The following is a 15,510-nucleotide window of genomic DNA, read 5'->3' as shown; positions in this document are numbered from 1 at the left end:
CTATTCTGATTTATGAGCTATATTGTTGTACAGTTTCATTCCAATCCATTCGCTAGTTTTTGCGTGAAAGCGTATAAGCTTATTGTAAAGTTCCATTAAAATCCATTCAGTGGTTTTCGAAATAGTTAAGCAAAGCTGGGGAGGGAGTAACTGCCAGCGAGAGATTTTCAATTCGAACCAGTAGTTCGCGAGATTAGCGCGTTTAGTCAAACAATTAAACTAACTCTTCAGCTTTAAATATTAGTTAAGGATAAGATTAATCAAGCCGTCTGTGTATTCTAAACGGTTGTTCCTAGCAACAACAAAAAAATACAACAAAATAATAGCATTTAATTGATTTAAAGAAAACTCAACATTTGAAAAAATTAGAAAAAAGTTTGCTGTTATTTATTTGCATTTTGAAGTCAGTGTTATTACGAAAAGTTTCTGTACATAATAGTTTATTAGCTCACTTCCGGTGCTCGCCAATATACTTAGCAAAAATCTAGGAACGATGTAGATACATCTTTGAGTAAAATGTATTTTGGTAAGTGCTTATACTACACTTTACAGATATTTAAAATATTATTATTTAAATTATTAAACAGACACAAGCGCAGTTAAGTACAAAAGTATTTTTTAAATGTCATCAGAGAATTATAAATCTTTTCTCGTCTTTGTACGTGTGAAACTTAATAATATTTTTCTTAAACAGTAAGCACCTAATTTACTAATCACAACCACATAAAAATTTACCAGATTTAATGAAAAAACAAGGGTCAACCTGGTTTGAATCTTAATTTAAAGCTACTTCTTACTACATCTGTTTTTGTAAAATTACAGTTTCTTTAGGTCTAATAAATTTTCAATATTTAATTAATCAAATATTTAGGTACTTACAAAATTGCAAATTTACTGGTTTTTGCCTGAACCTCCAACTTTTTTAAGATGGTATATATGCTGGTGTCATCCAGCAAGGTGACAAAATAAAAGCCGTTTATAATTTGACTTTATTTACACACTTTTTATCGCATAGTTAAAAATTTGCAGAAGATTTATGCAGATTAGTTTATTCACAAGCTAAAACTGCAAAATTCTGACCGCTTCCCTTTTGGTTGGCTTTAGGGATGTTAGGTTCTTTTAAAATTGGATATACCATATTAAAGCTATCCACACTCCCTACCGAATCCCATACGAACCAATTTTTTGTATTGATTTACTTCATAGTTAGCTAGTATCAATTTCGCTAGAAAATTGTCCACAATTTATTTGTTTTTTGATATTAGATTATCAAGGTCACACGCAAAATTTATCTCGTTTCATTTATTGGCAGTTAGGATCGAGTTATTTAGAAATCTGTCCACAGTTTTGTGAAAAAAACCTTTGACACAATTAAAAATTAATTTAAAAACAATTTTAATTGAAGGAAAAAGACGCAATAACCATAAACAATAAGTATAAAACTTTAGATAGACACACATCAAATTCAAAAGTACATAGAATAATTAAAATGATAATGATTAAATGAAAAACAAGTAGGTATGCATATAAAATTTAAAGTATGCATAATTTACAAATCATATTATAAAAATAAACAATTGATAATAATACAATGACCTTGAATATATTAATGACCTTGATAATAGTAAAGTAAGTATAGACTGTAGAGAAGAATAAAACGCGTCACGACCCACATTCCACTACTAAAACATTTATTAAAACTTATAAAGAATCAGCGATAAATAATATTGTCTACTAACATAGCTTATGATATGTGTGTATGTATGTATGTACGTATGTATGTATTGTATACTCTTGAATAAGTAAGTATACACTTGTATAAGTTAATATTTAGTATCTGTATGTACCTATTAGTGATGGGACGAATGTTGAATTTTGCACATTCGCGAAGGCGAACGTTTATTTCCAATATAATAATGGGGTTTACCCTCCGTTTCTCTGACAGACGCCTATAACAGAGGCCATCCACATCATTATTTGTTAATTTTTTATTTATTTAACTACATCCGTATATACCATGTGTGTTTGTACCATCTAGGCATATACATATCTGTTGTATGACAGAATACATCCGTGTAGTAATGCATCTAAGCGAGAGGTATTATATACATGTATTGAACATTAGTTGGAAGACGCTTGGATAGTGAGAGTTTTTTAGTTAATAGTTACAGATAACCACTCTCTGCATACATACAACAAAAGATCTGTTGTATCGTATCTGTAGTCTTACAATACATGTATATAATACCTCTCGCTTAGATGCATTACTAAACGGATGTATTCTGTCATACTACAGATATGTATATGCCTAGCTGGTACAAACAAACATGGCATACAATTACATTTTATGATGTGGGTGGAATCGGTTACTACGTTCTTATCCAAGCGACGACAATGTGATCAATTATATCGCCCCCATTAATTATAATTTGTTCACACTGCCGCTGCCTGGATTCGAATCCGCAACCTCCCAGTAAGTAGTCAAACGGTCAATTACTAACGCCTTAGACCGCTCGACCATTGAGTCGGTTTTTTTTTCCAAATATTCGCGAATGAGAATGTTATTTTTTAAATGAAGCGCTCACAAATTTTAATGTATTAACTTAATTAACGCTTATATGTTATTTTTCCAGCATGCTTTTTTCTGTTTTTTATCAAATTCTATGATTCATGCCTCATTTTCAAGTTTATCATGTTGGCTTCCGACGAAAAATATACTCACAGCCTAAAATTGTACCGCTTAGGAAAAAAACAGGCTAGACAAATAATACATAATTTTAACGAAAAAATATATCTATATTTTAAATGACTCATACAGAATGTTCAATTTACATCTAGGCATATAAATATCACGAGTATGATACAGTACATGCATTAAGCAATGCATCTAAGTAAGATGTATTATAGGTGTTATATGAAATTGCAAAAATGACTTGTATCGTGGCGTATATGTTGTAGTTTATCTATTTAACTAAGAAACTACCACTCTCCAAGCGTCTTTACAACTATCTCAACGGATATCGAAACTTCAACACATGTATATAATACCTCTCCCTTAGATGCATTGCTTAACGCATGTATTTTGTCATACTCGAAATATTTATATAACTAGATGTAAATCGAACATTCTGTATTATAAGTATATCACGCAAACATGATTCGTAACAGATTTTATAAAAGTTTTCCTAATACGGAAGACATCACTAGGAAGTGAATCAGCAACTGTAAAGATGTTTCAAATAAAACTATTTTTAAAACATGTTCTCCCAATATTAATTTAATAACTTTTGATTTTGTTCATTACTTTTCTACGAAATTTGTTATTATTTTTTAGTCACGAGTACAGAGTAGCCACGGTTGCGGAATTCCTCACGGGTCGAGCTAGTATGTATAATTCTTCATTAGCGTAAAAGAGTCCGTCGTATAAGACCATTAAAAACAAACCATATAAGGCCGTTAAAAGCAAAATTTATTATTTTTTTTATTTGAGCTTAGTTAGTTTACTATAATTACATTTGTCTAACATTCAAATTTAACAGTGATTAAAAAGTGATAGAAAAATATGAGTAAAGTACATTAGTGAAGTTTGGGGTTTGCAATTTATGATACAAAATGCTGATGATTTCTTTGTCAAAAAAATTCGCATATTTTTTTACGAATGCGAATGTTAAAAAATACGCGAATGCGTATATTTGTCCCACCACTAGTACCTATAATAAAGCTTAAGACAGGTACCTTCTTACGATTCTAATATGTGTGGTGTTGTGTATCTTGTGACTCAATCAAATATTTGTGTATGCACTATTTAAATCCAATAAGTTGGCACTACTTAGATTCGTATTGATTAAATCAAATTAAACATGAAAAGCGGGGGAACGTTGGATCAAGTCAGGTATGTTTGACTTTTTGATATGTTGTTTACAATGTAAAGGCAATGTACAATCCAAGTTTTGGACCTTGGCAAACGACCTTATCATGCCGAACAATAAGAAAAACCTTTTCTCAATATTTTCATCAAAATAACGATTTTTTTTTAACGCTTGCATCCATAAAACGGGCGAAGTTTGGGTAAAAATAACAAAGGACAAAAACGTTTAGAATAGTTCAAAATAAAACATCCAATAGATCTGTTATCATGACTTTTTAGCACGATTGGTTATTACGAACTTGTAAGATTATTAGGAACCATTTGAATTAGGAGCTTTTAAATAATTAAACTGTAATGCTACTGCTTTCATAAAACTCATATTTAATCCCCTTCAAAGAATTTTAAACGTTAGCTTAAACCAAATTCTGGTTACCTATCTATAGACTATACAAACGTGTCCTAGTTTCGATAGTAAAATCAACATAACGTAATATTTTAGAAGGTAGGTAATCAAAATCTTAACATAAATATAAAAAAAAGAACGAGAGGTGTCGTGAGACACTTGATAGGAACTCTATTCCTTTCAGATCTTGGTATATTATAATTGTAGCGCTTCCTTTTTTTATTTACAAGATATTTTTCTGAAAATTTGAGGTCTGTATTTTAGAAGTCAAATACTTGTTTGATGCTTTAAAGAATTTACCTACTTTTAGTTTTTATTGTATGAATTAATTGTAGTATGAGTGATTTAGTAATAAATGAGTAGTTTGGTTTGATCAGGATATTTATTATGACTTATCATAAAAATTTCGTTGTACTTTAAATTATCTCTGTTACCTTTCTTTAACTTAAAAAATTCATTAGGAGAAAATATTTTCTGAAAAAATTTTGATAATATGTACCAAAATTAAAATGTGACAGAATGAGCTTTGGCTTTCCGAAATACTTTATTAACCACCGCACTAAAAAGAAAGGGGTGTTAAAGTTTTACCGCTATGTGTGTGTATCTGTCTGTGTGTCTGTGGCATCGTAGTAGCTAAACGGATGAATCGTTTTTAATTTTTTTGATTTCGTTCGAAAGATAATTTAACGAAGAGTTTTCTTAGCTATGTTTAAGTGCGAGTTTAGGGTTCCGTACCCGAAAAAAACTTGGCGACGATCATTAAAATGCTTTAACGAAATAGGTTATTTAATGGAGAGTGTTCTTATATATGTTTCAAGTGCGAGTTTAGGGTTACGAACCCGAAAAATTGGTTGGTGTTTTTTGTAATTTTGTAAATTTCACTTGTTTGATCCTGCTACAACTTAATATCTTGAGGTACATTAAATTCCAACTGGTATTGAAAAAAATATAATCTAGGAAAAGTGAATTTATAAAACTTTCGCAAAAAATGTGGTTTAATAATTTTTCTTTTGAACATGAGCGGGGACCATAGATCTTACGAGAACCCAGAAATTGAACGAATTTTGTTTGAAGGAAGGAATATTTAGCTCTCACTAATCAAAGTCCATACAGTTTATTATATTTTTTAATATTCGATCTTTTTCTTAATGGAATTCTTATACCCAAAGTATTTAATTTACACAAAAATTTAGTTAAGGCGTTTCTAACTAAATAGGCGTAAAATAGAATAATTTATATAAAAATAAACATATGTTCACATCTTACATTATTTTTATCATGTGTGTATTTTGATGACGTACCAACTATGAAGCATGTATATGTATTATATGTATTAGTTATAAGGTAAAACGTATAATAAATTTAATAATATTTATTTTCTTAGTAATATTAAGACTGTAATATTAATAATAATAAAATAATAATGGTATTCTTACTAAAAATATAAATAAGCCCACACGCAATTTAACCTATTCCTATGAACGTATTATTCTAACCTTTGCTTATATTTCCAATAATATTGTACACATATAAGTATTATTATTGCATATAAATAGAATTAATCGAATTATTATAGAAATAGAAAATTTTATATTAATTTAAAAGCTTCCTATTTAAAATTATTGGATAATTGAAGAGAACATCAATTCCGATACGAGACCGATTTTGTATTATTATAAATAAAAATATATATTTGAATAATAATACAGTCATTAATAGCATGAATCAGTTAATCGTTATTATCCGAGCACATGCTACTTGTCGCTATTTTGTGGCGTTAAAAAACTGGCCGCAAAATTAGATATGCAGGCGGATTTAAATTTAATATTTTACAATTTTGTCGAACCTGTTATTCAAAAAATAAATTATTCTTATGTGATGAAAAATTTTTAATAAAAAATACTTTTTAAGGGACAAGTTTTTATTGTATTAAAAAGTAGAAAATAATTTTATCTATGTCTCACTCATACCCGACTATTTTTAAAAGCTTGAGGCGCTCAATTTAAAATATCAAAAATGAATCGGAACACCTCATCTACTCCACATGCCTAGCTATTTTTCGATTCATTTTTGATATTAAGCGCCTCAAGCTTTTACTAATAGTCGGGTATGAGTGATTCGTAGATAAAATTATTCTCTACTTTTTAGTACAATAAAAGCTTGCCCTTTAAAAAGTATTTTTTATTAAAATTTTTAAATTAAGACTAAAAAAAATGTATATATATCAAATATGGTGGAAGCGATTGAAAAATCAGGACGCCACAACGTTATCATGCAAAATTTCGTAAAAAAATTATATTTTTTGTGAATAAAGCTCTGAGTCAATGCAAGCATCTTTATGTTAAGATTGTGTATGTCATATTTCATTACATTTGGATATTCATTTTTTGAATAATTGGAAAAATCTTATTATCGTTATTAATTAATTAATGTCTAGAATATGTATTATACTAACACAGGCTAGTTGAATCCGACCGATTAAGATGCTTCATTTCAATATTCCTACAAACTTTAAATACGTTTTTAAGATAAAGATGAATATTGATCGTAAAAAAAGTAGTTTGTCATAAGATAGATATTGTTACCATATTGAACTTTTATTACTGTCATGTCTTTCGTGACACACGTAAAATTAAGACAAATCGATTGACGTAAGAATCATAAAAATTGGCCTACGCTTTTAATCTCTAGAATGCCACAAAAGATCAGCAATACATACATAAACAGGCTGATAAACACATTACCAATCCTTTGCATCGTGCAGTCGGGTAATTAGCAGCAATAAATCATCGATAGATCACCTTTCGAAGACAGTGTTTATGCTAATTATACTCGTACTACACTAGCAAAAAGTAACTTAAAACTTTGTACTTGCATCTTCACGGAAGATGATAGCTACACAAACGGCTTTTTAACAAAATTTTCTTTCGGAACTAGATGGAGGATTATTGACTGTACATTTTAAAATTAATTTCGTAACATATAGGGTGACCGAATACATCAAAGTGGTATTTTTTTACACCCTTTTTATTATTTCATTTTCAAATTCTGCGATCAAAATAAAGGTGTTTTTCATTAAGATTTACCTCACTTTAACTTTGTTTACCTAATTTTTAAGGTTTATCTCACTTTAATGTTTACCTCACTTTTAAGGGTTTTCGAAATATTCTGTATTGCATGAAATTATAGTAGCTAATTTAACGTATAATTTCTCAAAGGTTATAGCTGTTTTTCAAACCAAATTTAACTTGGAGTCTACTAATCGATTGACTTTCTTGTCGCAACTGTGAATTGTTGAATTACGTATACAGATTGTCACAAAATTATGACAAAAGAATTACAAGTTTTAAACGATAATAACTGTCCTATTCGCTCCGTGCGTGAGTTTCGTTTCCATGGTAACGATACACTACTTTAATTATAGAATTGTATGGATGCATATATAATTGTATGGATTGCATTTAAGACTTACATTTAAAATTTAATAATTTTGTCTCACAAATTTAAATAAATAATTATGATAATTTACATTTGAAAAATAATATTTGTTCAATTTGATTTATTATTTTCACAATTTTTAATGCATTAAGTTTAATTAATTCGTGTTTTTCAATAATTTTAATTTGACATTTCTATTACATTAACATGTAAAGAATTGCAAATTAGTCATAACAGCCCCCTTTAACTCCAAAATTTTTCACTTAAAGCGCTGGCATCGATTTTATTGTCCCTACCATGACTACGCACACAACGAATAGAGAAGCTGTATGAATCAAAATATTTTGAGTTATATAGGCTGGTGTCTCTACTAAATATTATTGCCTTGGATAATAGAGGACATTGCTTTAGTAACGCACTTGCGTATCGCACAAAAAAAATATTCATTTCCATAGAAAGTATATTATTAAATATGATCGCCAAACTGTAAAGTAGTGTCAAAATTGGTTAAACAAATTTAAAAATAATGGCTAAAAATATGGAAAGAGCCTTAATATATTATATAATTCTATTAGTATAATTCACCAAGATATCTTTTTTTATCATCTTTTAATAATATATTATGGAAAAATATCAAGAAATTTATTGCATATTGAATTTTGAAGATTGTTGCAGAGTACCAATTCAATTCCGATTTTTAAAATACTGTTAAAATGATTACTTTCAATCATATATATTTCTTGACTGTGAACCTAAATAAAGTTTTCAATGCATCTTTTTTAACCGACTTCAAACCAAAAAGGAGGAGGTTTTCAATTCGACTGTATTTTTTTTATGTGTGTAACCTCAGAACTTTCGGCTGGGTGAACCGATTTTGACGATATTACGAAAATAATTTTAAAATGTACAATCAATAACCCTCCATCTAGCCTTGACAGAAAATATTGTTAAAATCAAGCCGTGTAGCCATAATCTTCCATGTCGTATAGCGTGATCAACCCTGTATGTCAAAAAGTAAATGTTTTAAATGAATTTGGAAAATTTGTATATAACAATATTAAATTCCAATAATTTACGTGTAAAATTTGTTAGAAATAGAAAAAGACTGTTGGTTAAATAGAAAACGATTTAATCATCTCAGTGTTCGTTTTCGCAATTTGAATGCGGAAGGATAAAAATATGGTAATTGTTTGACTATAAAACCAATTTGTAAACTCAAAATTCAAGGCCTTATATGACAATGAATAATAACCAATATGAATACTAAAAATATGTATAAATTGATTTTTATATCTACCTTGTACTAATTTCTTGAAAATTACCACCATCCAATAACCGCACTTTAGCAAATAATACTGCTGATACAAATGGAACTTCCACTAATTCATCTAATGATACTTCAACTTGAAACTTATACTTTTTCTTCTTCATCATAAATGCCATTGTAGTTGGAGTTACAACTTGTAACGTTCGAGTGGCTGTCATTAATTTTTATTTATTTAATTTTTTTTAGAGTGTCACAAAACATAAAAAACAAACAAACCGTTATTTTTAAAAAGAGTCACATTCGAAAATTTATCCAAAAAAAAAAAACTATTTTCAAACTAGAAATAACACAACACTTAAAAAAACTTTCTTAATTATCAAAAGAAGAAGACTTTGGAAGATTCACGTTGCACAAATTTTAGTTGAATACTCGTTTGGTAAGTTACATTGTAAATTTATTATGTGAGCATCAAATACTGGTAGAATGGAATTTTGTTATTTTTGGTGAATTATTAATAATATTCATAAAACAATTCGATTTAGTAAGAAACATTATTTCATTATTTTAAAATAATATGTAATAAAACACGCGCCGTTTCGTGTTTAACAAACATTTGTTTAATATTAATAATAGAAGATTTCACTAAAAAATTTTTAGAATTTGTTGGAATTATTATTTTTATTTAATGATGAGTAACGATGACAGTCCCATAATCGATGAACGTCGTTTCTCAACGGCAATTTTAATCTGAAAAATACAAAATAAATTGAATTAAACGATTATTGTCCAGTTAGAAGTGGTTAAAAGTAGAATTTCATGAAAAAGAATTTTCATTCAAAATTTTTTTTATTTAATATTTCAAGATAAAGAAAACAAAAATTCATAGCGCAAGAGCTACGTTAGAGAAGCGAATTCCCTCACAGATTGAAAAAATAACTCATTTTTCTTAAAATCGAATATTGCATTTTTAAATTTACAAGAATTTGTATTTCCAAAATTAAGCGTCTAAAGAAAAAATTACAAGAGTACTTTTTCCCTTAAAACTGATGAAAATTCAAAATTTTGTACTTTGCGTACACCTCCACCTCTTGTTTATTTGTAGATTTTTATCATTAACGAACTTGACCTTTCAAATACCAAAACACTTCTTCATACCAAATTTTATTCAAATCGGACTTAAATTGCGAACAATAGAGAGTTTATAGACACATACATAAACGTATGATTAATCTATTATTTGCAAACTAACTAGTTGGGTTAACTTGTCTTCGAGACAATTAGATAATGCGACTCGATCAGATCTGAAATTTACCATTCTACGACGGATTTTTTTATAGGCAAATCGATATAACAAAAAATTAATTATAAAATCAAACCATTTTTTTAATAAAATTTAAAAAAATCGAAAATGGGCTTATATATCACAGACAGACAGGTTCTTTAAAATATTAACATTCCATCGTTCAACAGTGTTTCAAAAATAAATAAATTTTTTACATAAATACATAAATCATATTTCACAATATTTTTGAAAAATTGTAAAGTATGTCAGAATTGCGAAATTAATTTAAATATTAATCCTACTCTAATTTTCCATATTTTTCCATAAAACGATACATATTAAATATTAGGTTTGTACGAAAACTGTATTGTAGGGATTATTAAAACAAAATATAATTGAAACTGACGAATGAGTATCATTAATCAGTATGAACTTTGAGTACTTACGTTTTAATACCGTTAGAGTACGTACGTTGGTCGTAGCAAATATATAATGAAGTATAGTATAAACTAATTCGATGACGTTGTTCAAATTACATTATAAATAACTCACACACTTTTACAATGTACAAGATGTAACAGTAAAAAAAGTGTGGTGGACATAGCCACTGAGGCCAAAAAAAATATCATTCTGAATCAGAATGGGATATTTTAACAGAAAATATGGAATGGCAGAAAACACTTTTAATTTTAAGTTTGTCGTTTTGAATACACCTTTATGACAATAGAGATAGTTCTTATTGCAAAATGGGAAATTTTACGCAGTTGTAGGTGTTACATACACGATAAGAAATGTATGGCGTTTATTACAATGCTGGTATGATATATGGCATTAATTAAAATATTCTATGGCGATATTTACGCCATTAGTTACGGCGTTATGAAAAAAAAAGTTTAAACAGAGAAATAAGTAGTAAAAAACGATAGATAAATCCTATAAAGAGAGGCATAAAAGAAAATGACAGACGTATTAACGTTTTATATTCTTCCTCTAAGAAAAGTTTTTTAACAGTCGGCAAGCACAAATTGATGAATATTCATTGACAATACAAAAAAAATTTTAAAATCAAAGAACTCAACTACCAAAAAATGAACTAAAAATTAAAAAACAAGTTGCAGACTAAACAGATAAATAAAATTAACATTTCTCATTTCAAGTTTAATCTAAGAGGTCCCTCTGTCTGAAATGCCATAATTATATTTGCCTGATTAGTCAGCGCTCATCATTTCAACAGAAATACCATAAAAGAGATGACAAAATATGAAATTAAAATCGGACAAAAGATACGGATGATACAAGTATTTTAAACTAATAATTAGACAGATATTAGACAGAGAGATCGGATATAGTATTTGTCGTCAATACATATGTTTGCCATAACAACTCCGTGCGAAATTCTGTTTTGTTAGAAAGAGACGCAAACAATGAATGCGCAAAGTCATGAATGTGTTGTGAGCACACTAGATTATATCTTTTTAGTTCATATTTTATACATTTATGTCAATAAAAAAGTTTTAATTTAAAATATTCGAAGTCATTATTACCCTTACAATTTATCGGTAAATTTTAAGCTGTTCGAATAAAGTAACGTTTTAATTGTATACGCATCTTTCCGAAACACTGTATACAAAGATGTATTGTCCTCTGGGTGTAATATTATTGCGATGCGTCATTGTTTATCGGTGGTAATACGTAGACAATATAATTGAACTTATAAAATAAACTGTTTGGTAAAGAAAATGGAATAACATTGAAATTTATTTTCATATTTGCTGCATAAAAATTGATAGTTATTGATATCCCTATCCCTACCCCTATATCTCTATATATATATATATTATAAATGTGAAAGCAAGGTTGTTTGTTTGTTTGTTTGTTACGCTTTCACGCAAAAATTACTGAATGGATTTGAATGAAATTCTACAATAATATAGCTCCATACATCGGAATAATACATGAACCAAAATTTATAAAGATATATTTAAAAAAAATAAAAATTAAATTTAATCTGACATTTTACTCCACCATCTATCAGTATCATTTTAAACCTGAAAATGGTAAACGAAAGACAAATCATGGCCACCTTGTCTGATATCCCAAAATATCTTGACTTTTTACATTTTTAAAAAATTTGAAAACTGAACATATATTTTACCTATGTAAAACAATCCCTACCCCTATGTGATATGAAAGGGAGAAAAATGAGAGCAAGGGAGGAGAAGGCTGTAACGAATAGAAGGCTATAAATATTTTAAATAGTTTTTTTAACACTCTCTAGATTTTTGGATATAGAAATATCCAATTGAAAAGGATAACCCATATGATCATCATTTTTTCAGTCAACTTTGAACGATAAAATAATAATATCGAAAAATGTATTTATAAAGTTTTATTGAAATCGATTATTATTCAATCCTTGCATATCTCCTTAAATGTTAGTAGAAAATCATAGTTATATTACAGTGTTGTAAGAAAATTTTTTTTCTAGTTACACTCAGTTTGCATACATTAGGGTACAAAAAGAACATAAATAACATCGGTCGAGCTAAAAGTTTTTGTTATTTTTTAATAGCACTACTTAAAAAAGTTATATTTTGTTCCATTTGCTGTGACGAATAGTATACAATGTAGGCGTTATACAAGAAAATTATCTATATTTGTTTATTGTAAGGTATAATATTTTGACGTAATGAAATCCGCTCGTGTATATGTAATACGTATGTTTTGTAATAGTTACGTCTTATATTAAATTCCAGTGTGATAAGTTTAATTGTGGTGGAATTATTCTAGTTCAATTCATTTACAATTAGATTTATTTAATTATAACTTTTGTGACGTTTAATATAGGTTAAGAATTCACCAAGGCTAGATTTTAATTCAGACATTTCGAGTGGAATTTCTAACTTTTATATCGAGTGATTTTTTGAGGAAATAAACTATAAATTAAAATTAAACCCATACAAGTTATATTAATCGCCACGATTATCGGCTCTCTTATCATAAAGTTAGACACGTATGCCGGTAGTACCACGGCAAATGAGGTATTGTGAAGATACCCAGGATTTTAATTATTTTTACGTGTGAGATTTATCGGTCCAATCTTGTGATTTAACATACCCCCGCAGAAATAATCCATAGGAGTGTTATTATTGCGTGTAGATCTATTTACGGTGGAATTACAAAACATATTGAGCATTAATCATCTGTCAGCTCAGTCTAGAAATAATTTGCCTTATATAATTATGGCTTTCGCATCATAGTGCTCTTGGGACACCAAAGTCATATTTTAACCCAGCAGTTATAAAGGTAGAAGCTGACTTTACATTTACTCACTGTTTAACCTTTGGTTATTGGAAGGTATAAAATAAATAGAATGGAATCGCTTTTTTACTTCCTACTTTTCATTTTCCTGAAACTGTTTCAAATTAGAGACATAAGAAAAACAAGTGAAAACAAACTATTGACTGAGTTAATTGTTGAAATATCATGTATAGACAGTGTTGAAGGCTCTGTGACATTACACATACATACATGTCACACAAATATAACTGATATACCCATATATTACTACAATTTGCGTATAATATGCGCGCTCATGGGTAAAAAGTGATGTTTACGATAAAATGTTTCGAACAAAAGTTGTTTATTTTTTTATAAGAAACATTTTTTTTCATTTAAACTTTTGTTCTATCTCTAACGGTTTATAAGATGGGGCCTACGGACCCAAAAGACGATAGACCTGAGTTGCTCATTTACTTTACGAACTCGACCTCACTTTTTACATCCTCAGCACGTTATAAAAATTTCAGCTTGATATCTCTTTTCGTTTTTGAGTAATCGTGATGACAGACGGACAGGCGACAGACAGACAGACAACCGGAAATGGACTAATTAGGTGATTTTATGAACACCTGTACTAAAATTTTGTTCATAGCATCAATATTTTTAAGCGTTAAAAACTTGGGACTAAACTTGGTATACCTTGGTGTATTTCATATACATGGTATAATTGTAATGAAAATATCCTTGTAGCATCTGCTATTGATTTCAGATTCATATGCAATTAAAACGCCAACAGACCAGAACAACAAAATCACATTAATGATAATAACGCTTATCTAATCAGGCGAACAAAACAATTAACCTTGAAGTTTATCACAAATGCAATGTATGGAATTGTTAAACTTTCTATAATCTTATCCTATTTGTCTATTAACTAAATTAGTGCTCACGGAAATTTGGCAAACATCTTCTTATTATTGTCTCGAAGTAATGATTTAGTTTCTACACAAAGATGTTTTTGTTTATTAAACGTGAAAAACTACTAATAATAGCTAGATGTTACCTTTGTATGTATATACAGTGTGTCGCATTTAAGATGAAGATACCCTCACATTTTCGTCATTTATACGAATATCGATTTGAAAATTTGCACAGTAATAAAGCGAGGTGGGTTACATTTCCTAAGATAGTTAACAGAAACCTGAACCTTAAACTCAGCCTACAACAAATTAACAAATAGAGCAAATTCGTTATTAGCACAACGCTCTAACCAACTGAGCTAATGGGCCACTTGATCAATGTTGAGAATCAATGTTGCCCTGCCTTTTATGGATATATTATTACAGTTTGATTTAGACTATTAGTGTTCCTTAGTTTACTTTTTATTTACGAATAACACTGGCAATAAATTGAAAATACATTTTCCAAAAATAAAAATATTCAAATTTGCCAATTATTTGTTTTGTGGGCCATTTGGTCCCTTTGTGAGTAGAGTCCAGGGCCCCCTACTCCCCCCACGCTACGCCACTGATATTAAAGTACATTTATCATTACAAAAATTATTAAATATTCATTCTCTGGGTCACTTTACTATAACAAGATCACATCAAAAGAGTTTTAAAAATTGTAATGCTTTATTCATAATAATTGTTTAAACTCATTAACGATAATTTTCGAACGGTAAAATTTTTTTTAAAGAGTTTACTAATAATAATAATGGGGTTTAACCTCTGTAATGACATACGCCTTTTCACAGAGGCCACCTACATCATTATTTGTTAATCTTTATTTATTAAATTATTATATTTTTAACAATTGCATTTATTATGTGGGTGGAATCGGTTACTTCGTTCTTATCCAAGCGACGACAATGTGATCAATTCTGCACCTCCATTAATTATAATTGTTCACACTGCCGCTGCCTGAATTTCGAACCCGCAACCTAAATACCTAAGTAGTCAAACGGTCTA

General features: G+C 28.9%; 1 protein-coding gene and 1 long non-coding RNA gene across 3 annotated transcripts in view; both read right to left on the bottom strand.

The window, feature by feature from the left end:
- LOC123291816 overlaps positions 1–9,218 on the bottom strand; it is a 43,296-nt gene extending 34,078 nt beyond the window's left edge. For both annotated transcript variants that reach the window (XM_044872236.1, XM_044872237.1), the window contains exon 1: positions 9,007–9,218. In XM_044872236.1, coding sequence (XP_044728171.1) covers positions 9,007–9,194 — 188 coding nt within the window. In that variant the 5' untranslated portion in view covers positions 9,195–9,218. The remainder of the gene's footprint in view (positions 1–9,006) is intronic.
- A 229-nt stretch (positions 9,219–9,447) lies between these two features.
- The window catches only part of LOC123293561, an 82,563-nt gene continuing 76,500 nt past the window's right edge, over positions 9,448–15,510 (bottom strand). The window contains exon 3 of the long non-coding RNA XR_006535021.1: positions 9,448–9,723. This is a non-coding gene — a long non-coding RNA (uncharacterized LOC123293561). The remainder of the gene's footprint in view (positions 9,724–15,510) is intronic.

The sequence above is a fragment of the Chrysoperla carnea genome, chromosome 2 (assembly GCF_905475395.1).
Source record: "Chrysoperla carnea chromosome 2, inChrCarn1.1, whole genome shotgun sequence".
In the NCBI taxonomy this organism is placed as follows: Eukaryota; Metazoa; Arthropoda; class Insecta; order Neuroptera; family Chrysopidae; genus Chrysoperla; species Chrysoperla carnea.
The sequence above is the reverse complement of the archived record's forward strand: the minus strand, read 5'-3'. Positions and strand labels throughout refer to the sequence as shown.